The sequence below is a fragment of the Artibeus jamaicensis genome, unplaced genomic scaffold (genome assembly GCF_021234435.1).
Source record: "Artibeus jamaicensis isolate MK-2021 breed Jamaican fruit bat unplaced genomic scaffold, CSHL_Jam_final contig_374, whole genome shotgun sequence".
Taxonomy (NCBI): Eukaryota; Metazoa; Chordata; class Mammalia; order Chiroptera; family Phyllostomidae; genus Artibeus; species Artibeus jamaicensis.
In genome coordinates this window covers 1,069,795-1,094,938 of record NW_026521808.1, presented here as the reverse complement: position 1 = coordinate 1,094,938, position 25,144 = coordinate 1,069,795, and the positions used below count along the sequence as shown (strand labels likewise).

General features: G+C 41.2%; 1 protein-coding gene across 3 annotated transcripts in view; it reads right to left on the bottom strand.

Annotated features, from left to right (window-relative positions):
* Window positions 1–1,273: 1,273 nt before the first annotated feature.
* The window catches only part of GAB3 (GRB2 associated binding protein 3), a 96,619-nt gene continuing 72,748 nt past the window's right edge, over window positions 1,274–25,144 (bottom strand). Inside the window, exons 9-11 of one of the 3 annotated variants that reach the window (XM_037151576.2) lie at window positions 24,228–24,344; window positions 22,354–22,463; window positions 1,274–2,550 (exon numbers count right to left, since the gene is read on the bottom strand). In XM_037151576.2, the coding sequence (XP_037007471.2) occupies window positions 2,544–2,550; window positions 22,354–22,463; window positions 24,228–24,344 (234 nt within the window). In that variant the 3' untranslated portion in view covers window positions 1,274–2,543. Of the gene's footprint in view, window positions 2,551–20,977; window positions 22,239–22,353; window positions 22,464–24,227; window positions 24,345–25,144 lie in introns of those variants that run through there. The other 2 variants (XM_037151568.2, XM_053664502.1) reach the window with 2 other exon arrangements.

Genomic DNA, 25,144 nt, shown 5'->3' with positions numbered 1-25,144 from the left:
AAGATATTTGCTAACAATACCTCCAAAAAGGGCTAATATCTAAACTATATAGGGAACTCATAAAACTCAACAAAAAACAACCAATGTAATAGAAAAAAAGGCAGAAGACCTAAACAGACACTTTTCCCCAAAAGACATAAAATGGCCAACAGATATATGAAAAGATGCTCAACTTCACCAGCTATAAGAGAAATGCAAATAAAACCCACAATGAGACACCACCGCACACCTTTAGAATGGCCACTGTCAGTAAGTCAAGAAATGTTAAGTGTTGAAGAAGACGTGGAGAAGAGGGAACCCTCATTCACTGCTGGTGGAAATGCAAACTGGTACAGCCACTGTGGAAAACAGTAGAGAGGTTCCTCAGAAACTTTTGTAGGGCCCGGCAATCCATCCTCTGGGTATCCACCTGACCAATTTGAATCCATTTATTCGAAAAGATTTATGTACCCTCATGTGCACTGCGGCATTTTTCACAGTAGTCATGGAAACAACCTAAGTGTGCTTCGATGGATGATTGGATAAAGATGTGGTACTTTTACACAATGGAATATTTACTCAGCCCTATGTAAGAATAAAATGCTGCCATTTGTGATGACGTGGGTGGATCTTGAGAATACCATGCTAAGTGTAATAAGTGAGATGGAAAGGGCAAAAACCATATGATTTAACTCAAACTTGGAGTATGAAACAGAAAGTAACAAGTGTATAAACATACTCTTAGAAGCAGACAACAGTATGGTGCCTGCCAGAGGGGAAGGGTGGTAGAAAGAGGACAAAGAGGGTAAAGGGGGTCATATGTGTGGTGGCGGAAGAAGACGAGGCTTTGGGTAGTGAGCACACACTGCAATATACAGGTGATGTAGTCTCGAATTGTACATTTGAGTCATATATTGTTAACCAGTGTCACCCCAATTTAAATTTTAATAAAATGATTTCATTCATATGTGAAATATAAAACTGAAAGCAACAGTGAGCAGACAAGAAAAACAAACAATAACTCATAGACACAATATTATGGTGGTTAGCAGAGGAAAGGAGTTGGGGGACATGGTAAAGGGTGAAGGGGGGCAAATGTATGGTGATAGAAGGTGATTTGATTTCAGGTGGTGGGCACACAATGCAATACACAGATCATGTGTCATAGAAATGTACACCTGAAACCTATATAATCTTTTTGACCAATGTCACCTCAACAAATTTAATTTAAAAAAGAATTTTAAATGTCATTTATTGAATGTTACCTTTCTTCTTTATTATATATAAGGGATCTGTGACAATGTGAACCAATCAGTTTCTGGTGACAAGCTCGAGTCAGAAATGTTTCCCCCTACCCTGGCTGGTGGGGCTCAGCGCATTGAGCACTGGACTGAGAACTTAAAGGTCACCACTCCAATTCCTGGTCAGGGCACATGCCTGGGTTATGGACTAGGTCCCCGGCAGGGGATGTGCAAGAGGTAACTAATGAATGTTTCTTTTGCACAAGGATGTTTCTGTCCCTCTCTTTCTCCCTTCTTTGCCCTCTCTTTAAAAAAAAAAAAAAGAAATGTTTCCCCCTTTGCTATACACTGGGAATCCTGGCTGATGTGGCTCAGTTGGTTGGAATGCTGTCCCATAACCAAAAGCTCTCAGGTTCAGTCCCCATTCCTGGCATGTGTGGGAGGCAACCTATTGACGCTTCTCTCTTGCATCAATGTTTCTCTCTCCTTTCTTCTCTCTCTAAAAACAATGAAAAATATCCTTGGGTAAGGGGGGGGGGGAAGGTATACAGGCCTGGTCTGGTCATCTTGGGAAAGCTGTCTCCTTTAGCTCTCATCTGTTTCAATTCCTGGAGATCTTTATTTTCAGGTCTGCAAGTCCATTCAGGGTTTGGTGCTTTCTTTCTCTCTCACTTTTAAAAATCCTCACCCTAGGGCATTTTTTCATTGCTTTTAGAGAGAAAGGAAGGGAGAGAAAGAAGTATTGATCAACTGAGTCCCACACATACCTGGACAGGGATTGGGGTGGGGGGCAAACACACAATCTAGGTGTGTCCCCTGACCAGGAATCAAACACGCAATCTTTCGGTTACAGGACAATGCTTCAACTTGACTACACCAGCCCGGGCTGGTGTTTTCTTTAGATGTGACATGTGAATCTGTCTGTTCCATGGATGTTAGCAGCACAAGGGTTGGTTAACAAGACCTGACAGGGGACTTTCCAGTGAGGTTGAAGAGTGTTTTTGGAGGTGTTTTCTCCAATAAAAACAGAGTGCCCAGGTTGCAAACCATGGTGTTTGAGGTCTTCATGTGCAAAAAGATAGTTCTACTAAAGTACAGTTATTTCTAACAGAAGCTTTTACAATATTGAGGTATATCTTTTTATCAGCTGTGGATCAAAAGAAGCAGGAGCTAAGAATATTGGGCATTCTGCAACTGTCTCAAAGGCTGAGAGTTTACAAGTTTCAAAGGTGGTGGTTGTTCTGAGCTTTAGAAGGACAAATAACGATGCTCTTGGCCAAGGAATCTGGAGGGTCTCTGCAACGTTTACCGACTGGCTCTTTTTCAAAAACTGAAAGAGAGAAAGGAAGGGGGATAGGAAGAGATAGAAAAAGAGAGAGATTGATTTGTTATTCCACTTAATTATGCATTCGTTGGTCGATTCTTGTATGTGCCCTGACCAGAGATTGAACCCACAACCTCCGTGTATCAGGACAACATTCTAACCAACTGAGCTGCCCAGCCAGGGCCACCAGTTGGGTCCTAATGGTAGTGTTAGCCTATTGAACTATTTCCAAGGATTAAGGATAGGATACATGATGAATGTGCTATAGAACTAGACAAACAGCACAGACCTATTGACATGCTTGACCAGGGAAGTGGGTTCCCTGGTCACTATGAAGTTCGAGGTGGGGTTCCCCAGGTTGGGATAATATTTTCTAACAGAATTTTAAGCCAAAGAAGCAGTAGCATATGTACAAGGGAGAACTTCAGTCCACTGAAGAAACATACAAACCATGGCTGAAACACATTTACATCCATGAGACAAAGGAAGCTGAATAAAATCCATTTACCAACCCCCTGGTGATCTTTTGGGCAATTTGAATTGTCCTGGAGCAGTACAGACAGATTTCCCAGGATTATATTTTGGGCAGGTGGGGCAAGCAAAGTAGGCACTTCTTATAGTCTCATTGATATTAACCCACCAATATAAATTCATGAACATTATCATTTTGTCCATAGACTAATAGCTTAATGCATGTATGGTAGTTAGTAATGAACATTTTAGGACTTCTGCTAGGACTGGGTTTTTATTTGGCCCAAACCAGAGTTCTCTCTTTTTATCTAAATAGCAGTTACTAGATTTCCAATATTGTTTTACCTTCCTGGGATCAATGGTTGGTATCTCTAGTCAGGTTTTGTAAATTATCATTTGGGGAAACATCCTTTTTGACCATGAGAGAGGTTTGGTTATTGGTTCCTTTGAGAACAGAATTCTTGGCAAGAATGTATCAGCAAGGTGGTTTCCTTTAGCCCTCAGAGAGTGGTTTGGAATGCCCAGGGTTCTTAAATAATAGCCGAAGAGGCCACAAAAAATATGGCATCTAATAAATTCTGGACATAAGAACTATTTTTAATGTTAACCTCATTAGAGATATGAAACACTGCTGTTTCCATACCATTCCAAAGTCAAGGGCTACTCCAAATGCATACCAACTGCCAGTATAAATATTTGCAGTTTTATCTTTAGCTAGAGCACAAGCACAAATAAGACTATTATTCAGCTTATTGGACAGAGGTAAAAAATGCTTCCTAAATAACTTCAAAAGACGTTTCAATAGCATATCCAGCAGAATATTTACTATTTCCATTCTTTAAATAAGAACTATCAGTAAACCATGAAAAATCTATCTGCATTGGTTAGTTTCCTGTAAGGTATCATGGGAAGCCAAAAGGTGATCTGTCAGCATTAAGTAGTTGTGAGGGGTTTTGTTCATTGAGGAAGATTATTACAGTAGGAATGAGGTATATGAGGAGCAGTTAGTAAAAGAATCATAGGTGAGACTGGCCAAAAGGTGCTGAGTGTGATTAGAATTCAGGGCTTCTACTACATGCAATACAGATGGTTAGAGGGGATCACATGACTTCTCTGGTGGCCTTAACCAAAAGGGCATGGCTCTGAGATGGGGAAGAGGGTATCCTCATGCCACAGGATCTCTAGCTGTTGGCTGTAATGCCCTGTGGGTTGATGATGGTCTGCCAATGTTTTTGGGTGAGCACTCCAAACTAACCCTAACCCTAACCCTTCCTTCTCATAAAAAAAAGGTAAAAGGGGAGTTGACAATGAAGATATCCAAGGGCAGGGGATTTATTAAGTTTTCTGAAGGATTAAAGGTTGCCACCTTGATCTTTCCAAATAATGGGGCCAGGGTTGTTTTTTAGTGAAGCATGTAGGGTTTGGGCAATTAAGAGAGAAGTTTGGAATCCAATTTCAACAATAACCAGGTAGACTGAGAAAACCTCTTAATTGTCACTTAGTTTTAGCTGAAGGTAAATTCGTGATGCCATGAAACCCATCTGGATCTAAATGTAATCATTACTCAGACATATATTCTAAATATCACACCTGAGTTTGATGCAACATTAACAGTGCAGAATAAATGCACTTAAAAATTTTTGAGTTGTGTCTGTAGTTGTTCCATTGTGAATAGCATAAAAACTTGAGGAAATGCTTTCCCCATATTCCAGCACTATTATTTGATTTAGAAGTTATTTCTGTCAGTGATGAATGTGTCTGCACTGTTTTGTTTTTGCCTTAAACATTAACATGAGTGAGAATAACAAACAACATTCATGTCAGGAACATACTCAAAATCACTTGCAAGCACAGATTGACTACAGATACAAAAGCCGCCAGTGAGTCATAATCTGTTGCTGCTGGAGTCTTGCCTTGATGTTGATGACTGCTGACAGATCAGGATGGTGGCGGCGGAAGGCTTAGGTGGCTGTGGCAATTTCTTAAAATGAGACAAGTGAATTTTGTTGCATCAATCAACTCTTCTATTTACAAGTGATTTCTCTGTAGCATGCAATGCTGTTTGATAACATTTTACACACAGCAGAATTCATTCGAAATAGGAGTCAATCCTCTCAAACCCTGCTGCTGCTTTGTCAACTAAGTTCACTTAATATTCTAATTTTTTTGTCATTTCAATAATCTTCACAACATATTCACCAGGAGTAGATACTATTTCAAGAAACCACTTTCTCATTCATAAGAAGGAACTCCTCATTTGTTAGTTTTATGAAACTGCAGCAATTCAGTTACATCTTCAGGTTCCACGTATAATTCTAGTTCTCTTGCTATTTGCACCACATTTGCAATTACTTTGTTCTATTGAAGTCTTGCACCGCCCTCCAGTCATTTATGAGGGTTGAAATAAACTTTTCCCAAACTCATATTAATACTGATATTTTTGATATTTAGACCTCTTCCCATGAATCACAAATGTTTTTTAAAAACATTCACAATGTGTTTATTTAAAAATTCTATATACTTATTTACTTATTTTAGAGGGGGAAGGGAGGGAAAAAGAGAGGGAGAGAAACATCAGTGTGTGGCTGCCTCTTATGCACCCCCAATTATGGACCTGGCCTACAACCCAGGCATGTGCCCTGGCTGGAAATTGAACCAGTGACTCTATGGTGTGCAGGTCAGTGCTCAATCCACTGAGCCACACCAGTGAGGGCACATATGTTCTTAATGGCATGTAGAATCCTTTTCCAATATCCATCAGAAGAATCACTATCTGTGGTATCTATAGCCTTATGTAGTTCATAAATAGTAAGAATTGGAAATCAAAATTACTCTTTGGTCCATTGGGTGCAGAATAAAGTGTTAGCATGGATTAAGATAAATTTTTTTTAAATATTTTATTATTTATTTATCTTTAGAGGGGAAGGGGGGGAGGAGAGAGGGAGAGAAACATCAATGTATGGTTGCCTTTTGTGCGTCCCCTGCTGGGAACTGGCCTGCAGGGAACCGGCCTGCAACCCAGGCATGTGCCCTGACTGGGAATCGAACCGCGATCGTGTGGTTCGCAGGCCCGAGCTCAATCCACTGAGCTACACCAGCCAGGGCGGATTAAGATAATTTTTTAAAGATTTTATTTATCTTTGGAGAGGAAGGGAAGGAGGGAGAGAAACCTCCATGTATGGTTGTCTCTCATGTGTCCCCTGCTGGGAACTGGCCTGCAACCCAGGCATGTGCCCTGACTGGGAACTGAACCGCGATCCTCTGGTTCACAGGCTCGTGCTCAATCCACTGAGCTACACCAGCCAGGGCAAGGATTAAGATAATTTTTATGTACATCTCTATGAGAATTCTTGAGTGATGAGGTGTACTATCAATTAGCAGTAATATTTTAATAGGACTTTTTTTTTTCTGAGCAGCAGGTCTCAACAGTAGGCTTAAAATGTTCAGTAAACCATCTTATAAACAGATATGCTGTCACCCAGGCTTTGTTTTTCCCTTTATAGATCATAAACAGTAGAATTAGCATAGTTCTTAAGGGCCCCAAGATCTTCAAAATAAATGAACACTGGCTTAAACTTTAAGCCACCAGCTGTATTAGCCCCTAAGAGTCAGCCTGTCCTTGAAGTTTTGAAGTCACACTTTCTATGAAAGTCCCAGATGGAATCTTCCAATATAAGGAAGGCTGTTTCAACATCTGTTCTTTTTTTAAATAAATATTTTATTTACTTATTTTTAGAGAGAGGAGAAGGGAGGGAGAAAGAGACAAACATCAATGTGTGGTTGCCTCTCATGTGGCCCCCACTGGGGACCTGGCCTGCAACTCAGGCCTGTGTCCTGACTGGGAACTGAACTGTGCCGGTGCTCAATCCACTGAGCTACACCAGCCAGGGCAACAATCTGTTCTTTAGTGTAGCCATCCTCATTCATTTTCTTAGCTACTACATCTTCTTGATAATTTGTTGCAACTTCCAAATCAGCCCTTGCTGCTTCACTTTGCACTTTATGTTAGAGCTGGATTCTTTCTTTAAACTTCACAAACCAGCCTCTCTTAGCTTCAAACTTTTCTTCTACAGTTTCCTCACAACTCTCAGGCTTCCTTCATAGAACTGAAGAGTTAGGGCTTTGCTACATATTAGACTTTCACTTAAGGGAATGTTGGGGCTGACTGGATCTTCTATCCAGACCACTAAAACTTTCTCCCTATCAACAGTAAGGCTGTTTTTCTTTTCCTTTTCCTACCATTTTTGTTCACTGGAGTAGCACTTTTAATCTCCCTCAAAAACTTTTTCTACACATTCACAACTTTGCTAACATTGGTGCCATAGGCCTACCTTTCAGCCTGTCTTGAGTTTCGACCTGCCTACCCCACTAAGCTTAATCATTTCTACTTTTGATTTAAAGTCAGAGATGTACTACTCTCCCTTTCACTTGAACACTTAGAAGCCATTGTGGGGTTATTAATTAGACCAATTTCAATATTGTTGTGTCTCAGGGAATGGGGAAGCCTGAGAAGGAGAGTGAAGGGGGAATGGCCAGTTAGTGGAGAACTCAGAACACACCAACATTTATCAATTAAATTTGCTGTCTCGTGTGGAAACGGTTTGTGGTATCTCCAAAACAATGACAACATAAACACCAAAGATCACTGATCACAGATTATCATAATAAATATAATAATGAATAAATTGGAAATATTTTGAGATGCGAAGTGAGCAAATGGTGTTGGACAAACGATGCTGATAAGACTTGCTTCATGCAGGGTTGTTACAAACCTTCACTTTGTAAAAAAAACACAGTATCTCTTAACTGCAATAAAGTGAAGCACAATAAAATGAACTGTGTTTGTACCTTAGCATCATCCATACCACCCATCCCAAGAGGGCTCTGAGCTTCTCCAAAGGCTTTTCCACTTTTTAAGGGAGGCCTAGATCTGGAAAACTCTGGGTTTCTGGCCACTGACCCCCACAGTCTTTCCAACCTCTATTTGTGGTGTTTGACTCCATTTGTCCAGTTGCTAAGGTGTAAAATAGGGGAATTATCCTTGATCCTTCTCTTCTGATACTGGCATATACCTAATCCCTCAGCAGATTCTGTCACTCTATTCAAAGTATCCAGAATCTAACATCTCACCACTTTCACTGCTGCCACTTGGTTTGAGCTATTTTCTCTTGCCTGAGTGCAGTAATTCACTACCTCATCTCCTTAATTCTAATCTTAAACCTTTTATAGTCTATTCTCAAAAGTTATGGTAATTCTTCCTTTCAAAATGTAAGTCATATAATGTGTATCCCCTGCTCAATTCCTTTCACTAGCTCCATTCTCACTCAAAACATAAGACAAAAGGTCCTTACAGTGGCCAACAAGGCCGCACATTATAATCTGTAAATCCCCTATTACTTCTCTACCTCCTCTGGTAAACACACTCCGTGCCATGAACATTGGCCTCTTGGCTGTGCCCTCAATTTTCCAGGTTTTCTGCCAAATTAGGGCTTTTTCACAGTCTGTTCTCCCTTCCTTGCTCTCTCAAATATAGCTCATGGCCAGTTCCATCATCTTCCAAGTCTGCTCAGATCTCATGTTCTTACCCTACTTACTCATGCAGTTGAACCCTCACAGACAAGTGCACAACCAATTTCCCCTCATGCTGCTTTTTATTTTTTCTACGGTATTCAGTACCTTATAAAATACAGTATAATTTGCAAATTTATTTTTATTTTATTGAAGATTTATTTATTTATTTATTTATTGAGGGGAAGGAAGAGAGAAAAATATAAATGTGTGGTTGCCTTTCAGGCACCCCCTACTGGGAACCTGGTCCCCCATCCAGGCATGTGCCCTGACAGGGAATCGAGCCAACGACACTTTGGTTCGCAGCCTGTGCTCAAACCACTAGCTACACCAGCCAGGGCTTATTTTATTTAAATTCCTTGTCTTACCTGTCTTTGGTTGGTGGTCTCATAACTGTTGTTACATAATAAACTGTCTCCAAACTTAGTGACTTAACAATAATCATTTACTTTGCACACATATCTCCAATTCGGGGAGTCACAACGGCCAACTTTCAGGCCCACGTCGGCTGTTTCCAGTGTGGGTTTTCCTTATGAATGGCATGTCTTGGCCCCTGCTTCAGATTTTCCTAATTTCTCTCTAACGAGCAGCAGCTGGCTTCAGCTAATGCTATATATCTTGCTAAACTGCTCCAGACCCAACACTAGCAGAACTCTGCCTTGGTTCACAGCTTGGCCTTGCCTGAGCACCTCCAAGCCCAGCACAAGTAGCAGCCATCCACAGAATGCTTTGTTGCTTATGCTGTATAACCCCAGAAAGAACACAGGCAGGGGTTGACCCTGGATTTACCAAGAGCAATCAAGGGTCAACTACAACAGTAGGGTATATAAAGCCCATGTGGTGGGTGCACCTCAAGTACACAGCTTGGGTGATAGCGGAGGCTGTGCCACTGGATCCAAAAGAACACCTATTACATTAGGCCACACTACCAACCTGGTAGAGGTAGTGCCTCTAATACGTAGAAACAAACACAGGGAGGTTGCCAAAATGAGGAGACAAAGAAACAGGGCCCAAATGAAGGAACAGGACAAAACTCCAGAAAAAAAGAACTAAACAAAATGGAGATGAGCAAGCTATTAGATGCAGAGTTCGAAATACTAGTTATAAGGATGTTCAGTGACCTTAGTGAGAAGGGGTGTGTAATCCATAAATAATGAGTCAGAAATGAAGGATACACTAATTAAGAATAATTTATAGGGAATCAAGAGTACAGTGGAAGAAGCTGAGAATCAAAACAGTGGTCTGAAATATAAGGAAGCAAAAAACACCCAATCACAACAGCAAAAAGAGAAAGAATCCCCCCCCCAAAAGAGGACAGTGCAAGGATCCTCTGAGATACTTCAAGAGTACCAACATTCACACTATGGGGGTGCAGGAAGGAGAAGAGAGAGCAAGATGTTGGAAACCTATTTGAAAAAATAATAACAGAAAATTTTCCTAATTTGGTGCAGGAAATACAAGCCCAGGAAGCACAGAGAGCCCCAAACAAGGGGTCCCAAACCATGATGAATGCAAACATGTACACCCTAAGACATAATTAAAATACCAAAGGTTAATGATCAAGAGAGAACCTTAAAAGTGCCAAGAGAAAGGTTAGTTACCTACAGGGGAGTTCCCATAAGACTGTCAGCTGATTTTTCAAAAGAAACTTTGCAGGCTAGAAGGGACTGGCATGAAATCTTCAAAGTCATGAAAAGCAGGGACCTACAACCAAGATGACTCTACCCAGGAAAGCTATCATCTTTAGAATTAAAGGACAGATAAAGACCTGTCCAGATAAGGAAAAACTAAAGGAGTACATCACCACCAAACCAGCATTATATGAAATGTTAAAGGGTCTTCTTTAAGAAGATAACATATATTAATAAAATGGCATCAAATACATACATATCTGGTAACAACTGAATCTAAAAAACAAAATTAACCAAAAAAGCAGAACACAAACAGAATAAAAAATACAGGTAACATTTTGATGGTTGCTAGATGGGTGGGGAGGATTGAGAATATGGGTGAAAATGACAAAGGGATTGAGAAGTACAAGTAGGTAGTTACAGAATAGTCATGGGGATATAAAGTACAGCACAGGGAATGGAGTAGCCAAAGAACATACATGCATGATCCATGGATATGGACAATGGTGGGCATTGCCCAAGGGAGCTGGGTGTAGGGGGCAAAGGGGGAAAAATTGGGACTACTCTAATAGCATAATCAATAAAATATAATTTAAAAAATAAAATAAAGGGGTGAGTAAATGCCTGAAAAAAATTTTTGAAAATAAACGTTCTAGAGAGAGAGAGACAGAGACAGAGAGAGCGAGTGAGTGCAAAACATGCAACTGCGATCACTAAAGGCTGAGACCAGTGTAACCACAGACACATCTCAGACTGGTCCTATCCTGTTCCTAACAAGACATGGAACCAAAGTTTAAACAGACACACCACCTGAGTAACATTTGTGAACCCTTAACTTCTCCCCTGCATGAAACCAAAGGACTGGGACATGACCAGAACCTGAAGCTAGAACTTTTCAGTAGCAATGGGTCTAGTGTCCAGGAAGATCCAGTGGTGAAACCCCTTAAATCTGGCCCTGAACCCTGGATCCTAAGATGGACTTGAGCCTTGCTTTTTTTCTCCCTGATGGTTAACATCCTAAACAAAACCGTTTTCACTTTCTCAAAAGCTGGTGCCATAGTACTGGCTTCTGTGCATGTTTGGCTATGAGCCTTTGCTCCATAAAACCATGACAATGGAGAAAGCAGGACAGGTAAGGGGGAAAAAATTGAAGTGAGGGGGCAATCTCAGAGGGAGGAAGGATTCTATCAAATCCCACTGGGGAGCTCTGGAGTATAATTTCTAGTTAGACTTTGTCCCAACCTGAGGTGAAGTACCTGGGATTTTGGAATGTGACCCCTTCAGAAGGAAGGGCAGGGTAAGGCCATTCCAAGGCATGTTCAGCCCTCTGCTCTGGGAGGGCTTCCTCTGAAAATGAGTCCCAGGTGAGGACTGTTGGAAGCAAAAGCACAATGAAGCCAGAAAGGGACACATCAAAAAGTGACAGAGGTGCTAGAAGACTTGCGCACAGCACTAACAGTACCCTGACATCCTACCAGAACATGGACTCCTTAGGAAAAGGTATCTTTTTACTCATGTATCCACAGTGCCTATAAGCATACAAATTACATAGAAGGGGACCACTAAATACCTATCAAATGAAATGAAATTATCAAGGAAAATATATATTTCCCTTATTGCTTTTTTATGGTGCCTTGCTAAAGGTCTTCCACATACAGGATGTTTCCCTATAGTTTATTCTAATGTTTTATGGTTGTGTTTCTTATATTAATTCCCCTAGTCTTTTTTCCCTTTACTGCTAACTGATTTCTTCAAGTATAATTTCCATGCAGTAAAGTGTACAAGTATTAAATTTATGAATTGCTAAATTTTTACATATGTGTACACTCATATAACCAGAACCCAGATTAAGATACAAAATATTTCCATTACAGGAAGTTCTCTTGTGCCCCTTTCCAATCAATAATAATTTCTCCAATAGAGGTTACCACTATTCTGATTTCTATCACCATAGTGTATGCAAATGAACTAAAGTCTCAAAATGAAGGACAAAATAATTGAGACCCAAGATGGCAGAGGGATAAATGGAAGCTACACTAATTTCCTCCTGGGACCAATCTGGAATTACAACTAAATTGTAGAGAAAGCATGAATAACCAACTGAACACTAGGTGAAGAGAAGCCTTATACCCAAGGACAGACAGAAGGAACCACTTCACCACGAGATGTAGGGAATGTGGAGGAGATGTGAGAGGGCTGGTTGGGTTCATATGGGTGGAAGCTGAAGTTCCAGAAGGATATTTCAGTGGCTGGAGAGTTTCCACTGAGAAGTGCAGGGTCTAAACCCCAGACTGGGATCCCCAGCCTAGAGCACCAGAGCTGGAAAGACATCCCAGATGTTGCCCAGGTGACATCCAGCTTGTAAAAGAAGCAGGGTTTCTATCTGCCAGAGAGAGATGGCTGGACACAGAGAGAGAGCCTCTCAATGGGCCAAGACACAAAATTGAACTTGTAGCCACTTACCCTGGGCTCTAGCAAAGGGAGGGCACAGTGGGATTATAAATGCTTGAGGGGGGTCGGGGGTTGGTGGTTGGTGGCTCTGGGGAGAGAACTGAAGGAACAGCAACCAGGTTACTTGTGCTGAGTCATTCCCCACACTGCAGAAGCAGTTTTCCCAGGCAGGGCACTCGCCTCCAAGTGGCATCAACCTGAAGGGAAGCGATAACACCACCTACAGGCATTACTCTGCCCCACACTGTAGAGCTTAAGCCTGACTGCTGATTACAGATTGATTAGTTTAACTACTGATTGATCCATTTAACAACTAAGGCAGAAAATACAAAGAAGCAACCAAAATGGGAAGGAAAAAAAAAACAGACCTTAAATGAAAGAATAAGATAATTCTCCAGGAGAACTAGATGAAATGGAGGAATTTATCAGATAGAATTTAGAGTAATGAAAAGAGTAATGATTATAAGGAATACTCAACAGCATGAAAAAACATAGAAACCATAATAAAGAACCAGTCCGAATGAAAGAATGCAATATCTGAAATAAATGATATACTGGAAGGAATAAACAGTAGGTCAGATGAAGCAGAGGATACAATCAGTGATTTGGAAGACAAGGTAGAAAAAAAAAAACAGGCAGAGCAGAAAAAAAAATTTTAACGAGAGCTTAAGAAACATTTTGGACATTTAGTGTAACATCCTCTCATCATGAGAATACCAGAAGGAGAAGTTGGCAAACAAGTTATTAAGAACCTATTTAAAGAAATAATGACCAAAAACATCCCTAACCAGTTGAAGCAAAAGGACATACAAGTCCAGGAAGCTCAAAGTCCCAAACACGCTGGACCCAAAGAGGCCTACACTGAGACACATCATAATTGAAATGACAAAGCTTAAAGACAAGGAATCCTAAGAGCTGCATGAAAAACCAAGTCAGTTACATTACAAGTAAGCACCAATTAGACTGCCATTTGATCACTCAACAGAAACATTTCAAGCCACAGGGGATTGGCTTGAACTATTCAAGGTGAATAATTGCAAGGAAATAGAACCAAGGCTACTTTTCTGATAACCCTGTAAGTCTATCATTTAAAATTGAGGTAGAAATAAGGAGCTTCTCAGACAAGCAAAAGCTGAAGGAGTTTGTTACACCAAAACAGTACTGCAACAAATGTTAAAGGGTTTGCCTTAAAAAGAGACAGAAAAGAAAAAACCGCAGAAGAACACAGTCTAATAATAAATTGGCATTATATGTATTTTTCCATAATCACCTTAAATGCAAATGGCTTAAATGCTCCAACCAAAAGGCAGAGCATAGCTATTGAATAGATAAGAAAACAAGACCCATACATATGATGCCTCCAAGAGACCCATCTCTGACGGAAATACACACAGACTAAAAGGGATGGAAAGATTTTATGCAAATGGAGAGAAAAAAGTGGGGTATCAGTACTTATATTCAACAAAATAGACTTTAAAACCAAGGCTGTTGTAAGAGACAAGCAAGGACACTACACAATGATAAAGGGAACAATCTAACAAGAGGATATAATACTAGTAAACCTTTACCCACCCAACAACATAGGAGCAACTATGCATGCAAAGCAAATCTTGATGGACATATATAGAGAGAAAGATAGAAATACAGTCATAATCGGGGACTTTTATACCCCATTGACTTCGATGGATAGATCTTCCAGGCAGAAAATCAACAAGGAGACAGAGGCCTTAAGTGACACACTAGATTGAGTGGATTTAATTGATATCTTCAGAGAATGTCACCCCAAAGCAGCAGAATATACATACTTTTCAAGGGCACATGCAATGTTTTTTAGGATAGACCACACGTTAGGAAACAAAAAGTCTCAATAAATTTAGGAAGATTGAAATATCAAGCATCTTCTCTGTCCACAATGCTATGAAACTAGATCAACTACAAGAAAACCACTGAAAAGCATGCAAAGACATGGAAGCTACATAACATGTTATTAAACAGTGAATGAGTCAACAATGAGATCAAGGAAGCAATCAAAAGATACCTTAAAACAAATTAAAAAAAGGTCACGACAATCCAAATCTGTGGGACACTAGGAAAAGCAGTCCTAAGAGGGAAACTCATAGCAGTACAGGCCATGTTAAGGAAAGGGAAGGGAAGGGAAGGGAAGGGAAGGGAAGGGAAGGGAAGGGAAGGGAAGGGAAGGGAAGGGAAGGGAAGGGAAGGGAAAAGGGAAGGGAAAAGGGAAGGGAAAAGGGAAGGGAAAAGGGAAGGGAAAAGGGAAGGGATGGGAAGGGAAGGGAAGGGACGGGAAGGGAAGGGAAGGGAAAAGGGAAGGGAAAAGGGAAGGGAAGGGACGGGAAGGGAAGGGAAGGGACGGGAAGGGAAGGGAAGGGAAGGGAAAAGGGAAGGGAAGGGAAGGGAAAAGGGAAGGGAAGGGAAGGGAAAAGGGAAGGGAAGGGAACGGAAAAGGGAAGGGAAGGGAAGGGACGGGACGGGAAGGGAAGGGAAGGGAAGGAAAGGAAAAAGGGAAGGAAAAAGGGAAGGAAAAAGGAAAGGAAAAAGGAAAGGAAAAAGGAAAGGAAAAAGGAAAGGAAAGGAAAGGAAAGGAAAAGCTCAAATAAATAATCCACCTTTACACTTAAAGGAACTTGAAAGAGAACAAAGGCCAAAGTGAGTAGAAAGAAGGAAATAATTAAGATCAGAGCAGAAATAGACTCTAAAAAAAATGATGCAAAAGATCAATGACTCCAAGAGACAGCTCTTTGAAAAGATAAACAAGATTGACAAACCTTTAACCAGACTCATCAAGAGAAAAAGAGAAAGGACCCAAATAAATAAAATCAGAAAGGAAAGAGGAGAAATAACAACTGACATCAAAGAAATACAAAGGAATGTAAAAAAAATATTATGAACAACTACATGCCAATCAACTGGACAGCCTGGATGAAATGGATAAGTTCTTAGAAATATACAATCTTCCAAAACTAAATCATGAAGAACCAGAGAATCTGAATAGACAGATGACACCTAGTGAAATAGAAGCAGTAATAAACACACACACACACACACACACACACACACACACACCCCTCCCAACAAACTAAAAGCCACCTGGACCAGATAGCTTTAAAGGTGAATTGTACCAAACATCCCAAGAAGAACTAACATTTCTCCTCAACCTATTTCATAAAACTCAAGAGGGAAGGCTCCCAAACTCTTTTTATGAAGCCAGCATCATCCTAACTCAAAAACCAGATAAAGACACTACAAAGAAAAAAAACACTATAGGCCAATATCCCTGATGAGCATAGATGCTAAAATTCTCAACAAAATATTAGCAAACTCATACAGCAAAATACATCAAAAAGATCATACACCATGATGAAGTAGAATTCACTCTGGGAATAAAAAGATAGTACAACAGTCACAAATCAATAAATGGAATTCACATTTTAAAAAAAGGTGAAAGATAAAAACCACATGATCATATCAGTAGATGCAGAAAAATCATTTGATAAAATCCAGCACCCTTTTATGATACTCTCAGAGAGTGGAATTAGAGGGAACACATCTCAACATAATAAAGGCCACATATATGACAAACCCACTGCCAGCATCATACTTCATGGGCAAAAACTATAAGCAAAAATCTTAACAGGTATGACAGAGATACGTTTGCTCTCATGCCTTATTCAACAAAGAACTGGAAATCCCAGACACAACAATCAGACAGGAGGAAGAATAAAAGGTATCCAAACTGTAAAGGAAAAAGTAAAACTGCTTTTTTTTTTTTTGCAAATGACATAATACACTACATACAGGACCCTGAAAATGCCATGAAAAAACTACTAGAACTGATAAATGAATTTTGTTCAGCAGGTTACACAAGTAATATCCAAGCCCTGGCTGGTGTAGCTCAGTGGATTGAGCGCAGGTCTGAGAACCAGAGGATTGCGGTTCGATTCCCAGTCAGGGCACATGCCTGGGTTGCAGGCCAGGTCCCCAGTGGGGACGTGTGAGAGTGAACCACACATTGCTGTTTCTCTCCATCTCTTTCTCCCTCCCTACCCCTCTCTAAAGAAATAAAATCTTAAAAAAAAATTAAAAATGGATCTGCCACTTGATGCAGCTATCCCACTTCTGGGAATGTATCCAAAGGAGCTCAAAACACTTATTTGAAAGAACATCAGCACCCATTTGTTCATTGCAGTATTTACAGTTGCCAAGATACAGAATCAGCCCAAGTGTCCATCAATAGATGAGTGAATAAAATAAGTATGGGACATTTACAGAATGGAAGACTACTCATTGGTAAAAAAGAAAATGTTACTCTTTGACTCTTTGCAACAGTATGGATGGACCGGAGAACATTATGCTTAGCAAAATAAGCCAGTCAGAGAAAGACATGTAGCCTGATTTTATTCACATGTGAAATCCAATGAACAAGCTGAACGAGGAAAATGGGGCAGACTCATAGACAGAGAGCAAATTGCAGCTGGTGCAGGGAGCTGGGGTGGGCAGGGAGGTTAGGGGATGGAGGGATTGAGCAAAAAGGAAAACAGGTTCATGGACATGGACAATAGTGTGGTGATTGCTGGGGGGAGGGGAGTTTAAGGGAACTAAATGGTAATGAAAAAAATACAATGAAGATTAAATTAGAAAAAAATTAAAATAATTTTAAAAATTAAAAAATCTCAAGACAGACATAAAACACTTAGGTTGTATTCTTTTACATAAAGGCAAACACTCAAACTCGTTAAAATAGAGGTTTGGACTATGAAACAGATGAAAATAACAAGGGTTGATAGAAGGAAAATGGATCTGATAAAGCAGGGGGACCATGTCAAAGTGATTGCTCTCCCTTCCCCATTCCGGTCCACCTGGAACTGACATTTGTGCATGGTGACTGAGTGGGATCAAGGCTCATTATTGTCCACTTGGGTTTCCACCAAATAACCCTGCGCCCCTGATTGGAAAGGTCATTGTGTCCCTGAGGCTTTTCGGTGTTCCTTATCATGAACAGAATGCCTGTGCATGTGGGGTTCTGCACTTCAGATTTGCTCTCTCCCCCATTGGAACCCTTAGTGCAGCCTGCACCAACATCACACTCTCTGTTGCAGAAAATAAAAATTCATTTCTAGAACAATGGCACAATTAGTCCTGGCTGGAGTGGCTCATTAGATTGAGCACTGCCCTGGCAAACCAGGTCACCAGTTTGATTCCCCAGTCAGGGCACATGCCTGGGGTGTGGGCCAGGTCCCCAGTAGGGGGCGTATGAGGCAACCATACATTAATTTGTATCTCCCTCTCATTCTCCCTCCCTTCCCTTTTCTGTAAAAATAAGTAAACAAAATGCATATTAAAACATTTTTTTAAAAGGTTATGTTTCACACCCCCTGGTTTTCAGGTCAGCCTTTTGGGCCAACCTGCTCTTCTTGGGGTCAGGGGCCTGGTCTGGAGTGTGTACGCCAAGTAAAAGCATCTATATTGGTTGGCCTCACACTTCACCTAGATGAGAAATTTCATGTGGTTTCTTCTTTCTCTGGGACCCAGGATTTCCTGGGCTTGTCTTCTCTCTGCCTTTGGTGTGTTTTCCCTAAACCTGAGCCCCCACTACTCTGGCTGTCCCTGCTTTGCCTTACGGCCTAGAGATGCCGCTAATCCAGCAGCAGCCAGGGCAGCTGGGATCTTCAGACATGGAGAAAAGGGAGTTGGTGGCATAAGAAAACACTGCTGGGGAGATGAAGGCTAGGGGTTCTTGCTTTTTAATGTCACTAGTGATGGATTTCATGTTACATGTGGTATCAGGGAAGGCCTTTGACTTTATTGCCAATCATTGCAGTTTGTTTCTGATGAAGAAAAAAGATGGCAAGATGTGGTCTGGCTGAGCAGAAGCAGTACTCATTACAACCACCTGCTCAATTGTTTGCAGTGAAATTACATGGATGTAGGTCATTCCACGTGAGTCAGTTGTTAACTCTGTTGTAACTGAAAATGGCAATGAGGTTTATTTTCACATACTCAACTTTCAAAACATGTTCTGTATTTATATTGAATGTCATCACTAAAAACAAATAAGGAACTTAAGTCATGATTCCTCCTTACAAAACTTTTATTAATGCTAGAAATAAAATAGTAAAAACACAACAAACTTTTAAAATCAGCATGATTGTGGGTACAAAGATGTTATAAATGGGGACTGTGGAAGCCTTGCGGAGATAGCCAGGTCTGCGGGGAGCCTTCCGTCTGAGCTTGAACCTAAAGGCCAAACCTCAGTCGATCCTGGCTCCACAGCGTAGTGTGGTCTGGATACTGACTCCCACTGGCTCACTCCATGCCCTTGCAGCTCAGCCATTTGCTGGGCCTCAGGGCACATCCTTTCTCAAGAGAAAGTAAACTCCCCAAGTTCTTGTGGCCTTGTGGCCTTAGGCACTTGTAGGCTTGAGACCCTCAGTACCCCCTTTTGTACTGCACAACTCCTGAAGTGGAGGTATTTCCTAACAAAACAAGATGGAAAGAAACAAAACAAACAGGAACTTGCAGAAAACAATGTGGAATTAATTGCTGCGTTGTCCTGTTCTGTTGATTCTCGAGTCTCCTAGGAAGGAGCAGCCTGCACAGTGTACAGGCACGCCATACGCACTTGACTTGAAATGGAACCTGGGATGGTTGGTTAACAAAAATCTCGGAACCTGGTCAAAATCATGACCCTGTTACACATGTATTATACCCACCAAAAAACAAGATTTGGCCAGCATCATTTTGACTCATGGTGACTTTTTCAGAAGCATATGCTCCTATCAGCTGAAAAACTACCTGTTATTTTGTATCCCTGAATCACAGTGCTTTTGAGTAGCCTACCATTAGCAGTTTTATCAAAGCAGAACATAATTGCATACACCCTCAAAATGAGGGTGAAGTCATCCGTTTTTTTTTAAATCCCTAATTAATCATTTCCAAACAAGTCAGACCACTGACGTGCGTATGTATTGCTTTCTACAGTAAATGTGGCTATGGAAATGTTTTATACAAACTGATTTTCTCTTTTGTCAATTGAATGACATTTCACTATAAACATAATTTCAGCTGTATTTTCTTTTTCATTCTATTTTCAATCTGGTGTGGTTCTTGACACTTGGGCATGCAATTTTTCTGCACTGGCCTGTGTCAGTGGTCTAAGCACAGGTGCCCCACATACGAGGAAGCTACCATCTATGGGAACTGCCCATCTGCAGCCCTTCATGCTTGCCTGAGGACTCTGTGACTCTTTGCAAGTCACTTAGGGAAGAAGGCAGCTCTTTACAGGCTCCAGCCTGTGTGTGTGGCGACATGGACCTGGCCACGGACTGAGCGGAGCCCTCTTCCTGTTCTGTCTGCATTCACTAAGGACCCGACTCAGTAATTTCCCCCGACCTTGCTCTGGGAAGAAAATGATGTTACAAGATCCTGCTGCTGGTAACATCAAAATTACTTCTTTTATAATCTGAAAAAACAAGACTTTGGCATTCACTTACTTTTGGGGCACTCTGAAACCCCCGAACCATGCAGCAAAGCCTGCAACTGCCCTGAGTAACCCTGACTGTCATGGACCTGACTGCCTGTTTAACTCATCCTCATATAAAGGGCACAGTGTCAGTCAAAATATTCAAACAGTAACTGCTTAACTCCCAGTTGTTCAGATCTGTCTTCAGGCCGTAGGAGCTCAGAAGGATTGGGAAGAAAAATCAGGTAAAATCACACGCCCAAGTGAGACTTTCACTGGAATCCCCTGAACCCCAATACCCCCTCCTAAAGCAGAGGGAAAAACTAGCCAGGAAAACTGAGAATGCAGTAAAAGATAGAAAACTATACTTGAACAACAATTAAAATATTTTTTGAAAGAATGTAATATACTTTGGTCAGATAAACTTCTATTTTAGGAAAAAAAAACTGAGAATTCAACTCAGTGGTTTTTTTGTTTGTGTTTTTTTCCTAGTCATAACTCTTTATCACTGAAAAGCCTGGGTCCAGCATGGAATAGGCAGGGACAATTTGTGCCTTCCCAGGTGGCAAAAATTCTTTTGTCAGCATTAGCGAGCTCATGGGAAACACATTGCAAGCTGACCATGCAATCTAAGAACGGATTTCACACCAATTGTTAGAAGTTATTTCTGATGGTAATTACTGATTATGTCAGAATTTCCCATTTGAACACCATGCAAAGAAACCCTGGTTTGACACACATACCTTTCAAGTATAAAAGCACCTACTCAAACTCCTAAGAAAAGGAAAGGAAATGATGAACCATCTCATGTCTGCACATGTCACCACAGGTCTCCGAGGTTGACCAAACTGATCGATTTCCTCAAAATCCTGAGTCAGGGTGAGACAGTGGAACGAGCCTGCAACAGGCAGCCTGGCCAGCTCTGTTCTAAACCTGACTCTGTGTCTCGGATCCACGAGTGATCTCGGGCAAAGTGGGCCCTCCTGTGGTTCTCAGTTTTCTTTTCTTCAAAGTGGCAGCAACAATATCTGCCAACCCAAGATTCTAAGGTCTTTTAGAGGAAGACAGGGTATGATGTACATGAAGACATGCTGGAAAAAGGCCAACAGGAATGGAATACCCAGCCACAGATAGCTGCTCCAAACATTATGTCCTTAGAGCCACTGGTTTCATTTGATATGGTTATCGCAGTGCCCAGGACTCACTGCCCCATCACTTGAATTGTCTTTCTTTGGGAGATAAAAACTATTTGTCTGCTGGAGTCTATGGTGTAAGGAGTGCAGACTCTCCCACCATTGCTGGTCTTGATCTCTTCAACCATGTCTTCAGGTGCTAGGACAAGATGACCTCCTGGGTCTTCTCTGCTAGGAAAATTTATAATTTCAATGGAAGCACAGGAGAGAGGTCAATTTCAGGTATTGGAGTCAAACGATGTCTTCCTGTCAGTTAGCAATACTGGCTTCAATGTGCACTCCAAATTCTCCATTGGAGAGATTTTTAACCAAACTTGGAATAGTATTCTAAGTCTTGTTTTTATTGTTCCTACCCTGTCTGAATGAATGGAGTTTTCTACATCCCAGTCCGTGGCTGTGGAATCCTCCATCTCTGTCTCTTGTGACTGTGGAGCCAATTCTAAGCATCCCTGAGGCTCTGGGCATGGGCAAGTGTGGCCAGAGAAGGAAACTTCTGCGACGGGTGGGGGGCGGGGTGGGGGCTGGATGCCCTCAGAGAACCCTCTGGGAGGACACTGCGTCCTTCTTCTCCCCATTTAATGTATACAAATTGGTCCTCTCTCCCAAAGTTTCTTGCCGAGCCCATGGAAATTACACATTCTCTCTGGATCTTGACCTGTGTCGAACATCAGTGTGATTCTAGCGAAAAACCTCAAACCCTTGCCCTGGTCAGTGTGGCTCAGTTGGTTGGAGCACAATCCCATAACCAAAAGGTTGCGGGCTCGATTCTCAGTCAGGGCACATGCCTAGGTTGCGGGTTTGATCCCCAGTCCGGTCTGGCGCATACGGGAAGGCAACCAATCGATGCTTCTCTTTCGCATCGATGTTTCACTCTCCCTTCCTCTCTCCCTTCCTCTCTCTCTAAAAGCAATAAAAAATGAAAAACAAAATGTCCTCAGGTGAGGATAAAATAAAAACCTTAAACCCAGCCCCAAGTTGCCCTGTATCACACACAGTCCAAACCCACCCCGCTTACACTTTGGATTGCCTCTCATCGGTCCACTCCTGCTTTGTGCTCTGAAGAGCTTGCGTCTTCTGCTCATCCACTTGGACATAGTCGACTTTGTGTTCTTCTGAAAGAAGTTTCTGAAGGGGGAGAATAAAAAGATTTCATTACACTGAATTAAAAATCCAGGAAAATGGCAGCCCTTCTATGGTACATAATAGTGTCATTAAGTATTTGCTGCCCCTTCTTTCTGGGTCATTCACTGTAGAAAAGTTATTATACTTTGGGTGTATGTGTATAAATATCTTTTCGCCTCTGCTCCCTTCAACTTTTCTCTAGCCATTTGACTTGCTTTGACGAATACAATGTGAGTGGAAGTGACACATGGCAATCCTACAGAGAAAAGAGGCATCCTTAGATTCTGCAATCTCTCTTTTTTGCCTTCCAGGAGACAAGCATGCCTCAGATGGAGCTGCTCCTTTTGCTTGGGCCCTAGATTGAAGATGGCCTAGAACTTCAAGATGCTAGCCTGCAGTGGACTGCCCCATTAGCAACAACTGCTTCTTTTGCCTTCTCTGTTGCAAAACAATGAGATTTGGGGGTTGTTTGTCTTGATTAACCTACCAAAACTGCCCTGGCTGGTATAGCTCAGTGGATTGAGTACAGACCTGTGAACCACAGACCTGTAAACCAGAGTATCACGGTTCGATTCCCAGTCAGGGCACATGCCTGGATTGCAGGCTGGTTCCCTGCAGGCCAGTTCCCAGCAGGGGACGCACAAAAGGCAACCATACATTGATGTTTCTCTCCCTCTCTCCTTCCCCCCTTCCCCTCTAAAGATAAATAAATAATAAAATATTTTTTTAAAAAACCTACCCAAACTGATTAATACACCTTTGTACTTATTGGTCTCATCTTTCTGACCAGCTTTTCTGGAGTATCAGTTTAGGTTTTTGGAATGAAATTAAAGGTAAAGGAGACATGGGAGTTCATTTGGCAAAAGGGAAGGGAAGCCTTCCAGACCTTTTTCCCCTACATACACACACACGAATCATACTGTATATCCTGTTCAGCAAGTTGTTTCTCTCATCAAACAATACATTGTTAGACACAATTTAGATTATGATCATCCACCACTCAAAAATATTTAGTTCTTGTCCACTGCTTACCATTCATTCATCCCATGGTTTACACTGTGTAGTGGGTGACACTAGTTAATGGCTAGTGTTGCTTAAATGTATTAATTCATTTAATCCTCACCACAGGCATCAACATAGATGTTATTCTTCATAATACTACCCAAGAGAGTTGAAATTGTTGAATGTGGCCTTTGAGGCCTTTTACTGAGGGGTTCCAATTCCAACTGAGAGTTCCTGTCACCAATCCCCAGTCTATCCACACTAAACTATGACTTCCTCCATAAGCAGGCACTTCTGATGCCTCTAGTGTCCTTTACCTCATGCTCTTCTCTGCCAGAGAAATTTCTCTATAAACTTTATGGTCCGAGTTTTGAAAGACATGAATACTACATACATTTGTATGTATACAGGTGGCCCTTAAAGATATTGCTGGTTCAGTTCCAGGACATTGCAATAAAGGGAGTATCAACATAAAGCGGGTGATATTTTTTTAGCTGGTGGAGGACCTTGCCTAAAATGCAACATCTGTGGAGCATAATAAAGCAAAGCACAGTAAAACAAGGTATATCTATACATCTAAAGAACACATCCTAGAGGGAATACAGCAGGTTTTGGAGGCAGAATCAGGGTTGATTTTAATATTCTTCACTATACATGTCTGAATGTGTAAGACTTTCCAAAGAGGACATACATGGTTGAATCATCAGAAAAATGTAAACAGAAATAAAATCTCCCGAGAATTCTCAGAAAGAAACTCCTTCCTACCTGCTGTACAGGGGCTGGTGATGATGAATTGAAGTCCAGGGCTAAATAATCTAGGTTGCATTTCTTTGTCCACATCAGAGCACCACTGCTCCGGGAGTTGACTGTTTGGTGTTGCCCCTAGAATCCAACATCACAGGACTCTGGTTAACAACGTCTGCCCAGGCTGCCCAAGGGAGGGAGGGTAAGCCATGTCTTCACTTGGGCGGCTGCTGTCAGATCATAACAGACTAGTCTGATGAGACCTGTACAGCTTCTCCTGCATGTTTGAGTGAGAAGAGGCATTTGAAATGCAAAATAGCCAATTCAGTCTTCACATGAAGCTATACCTTTATTCATCATGAAAAACAGCCAATGTTCCCAAAAGGGGGCATGTGAGAGGCAACCACACACTAATGTTTCTCTCCCTCTCTTTCTCCTTCCCTTCACCTCTCTCTAAAAATATATATAAAATCTTAAAAAAAAAACAGTTGGCTAAAATATACCCCAAGAAGAATTTGTTTTATGGATCTGACAGGCCCTTGACACCTTGGAGATTAAATCCTGAAAAGATCAATAACACTTATTAAAGTTCTAATAAAGTCACCCCAAATGAAGTCAAAGGTACTTTATACAACACAGTGGTAAGATGTATGTAATATTATCCATGGACTTGCCACCACCAGCTTCACAAGTGGAATACTACCAATATCTTGGAAGTGCCTGTTCTCCTTCTGCCACCTCTTTCTTTCCTACCAAGAGGTAAAGTATTTTCTTGAATTTTGCATTTACTACTGTTTCTTTTTGTATATGGCATTATGAGATGGTAAGTATCCTTAAATCACATATTGTTTAGTTTTGCCTGTTTTGAACTTCTATCAATAGAACTATATGGTATGTATTTTTCATGGCTTCAATTTTTGTTTTGTAAAACATCACCC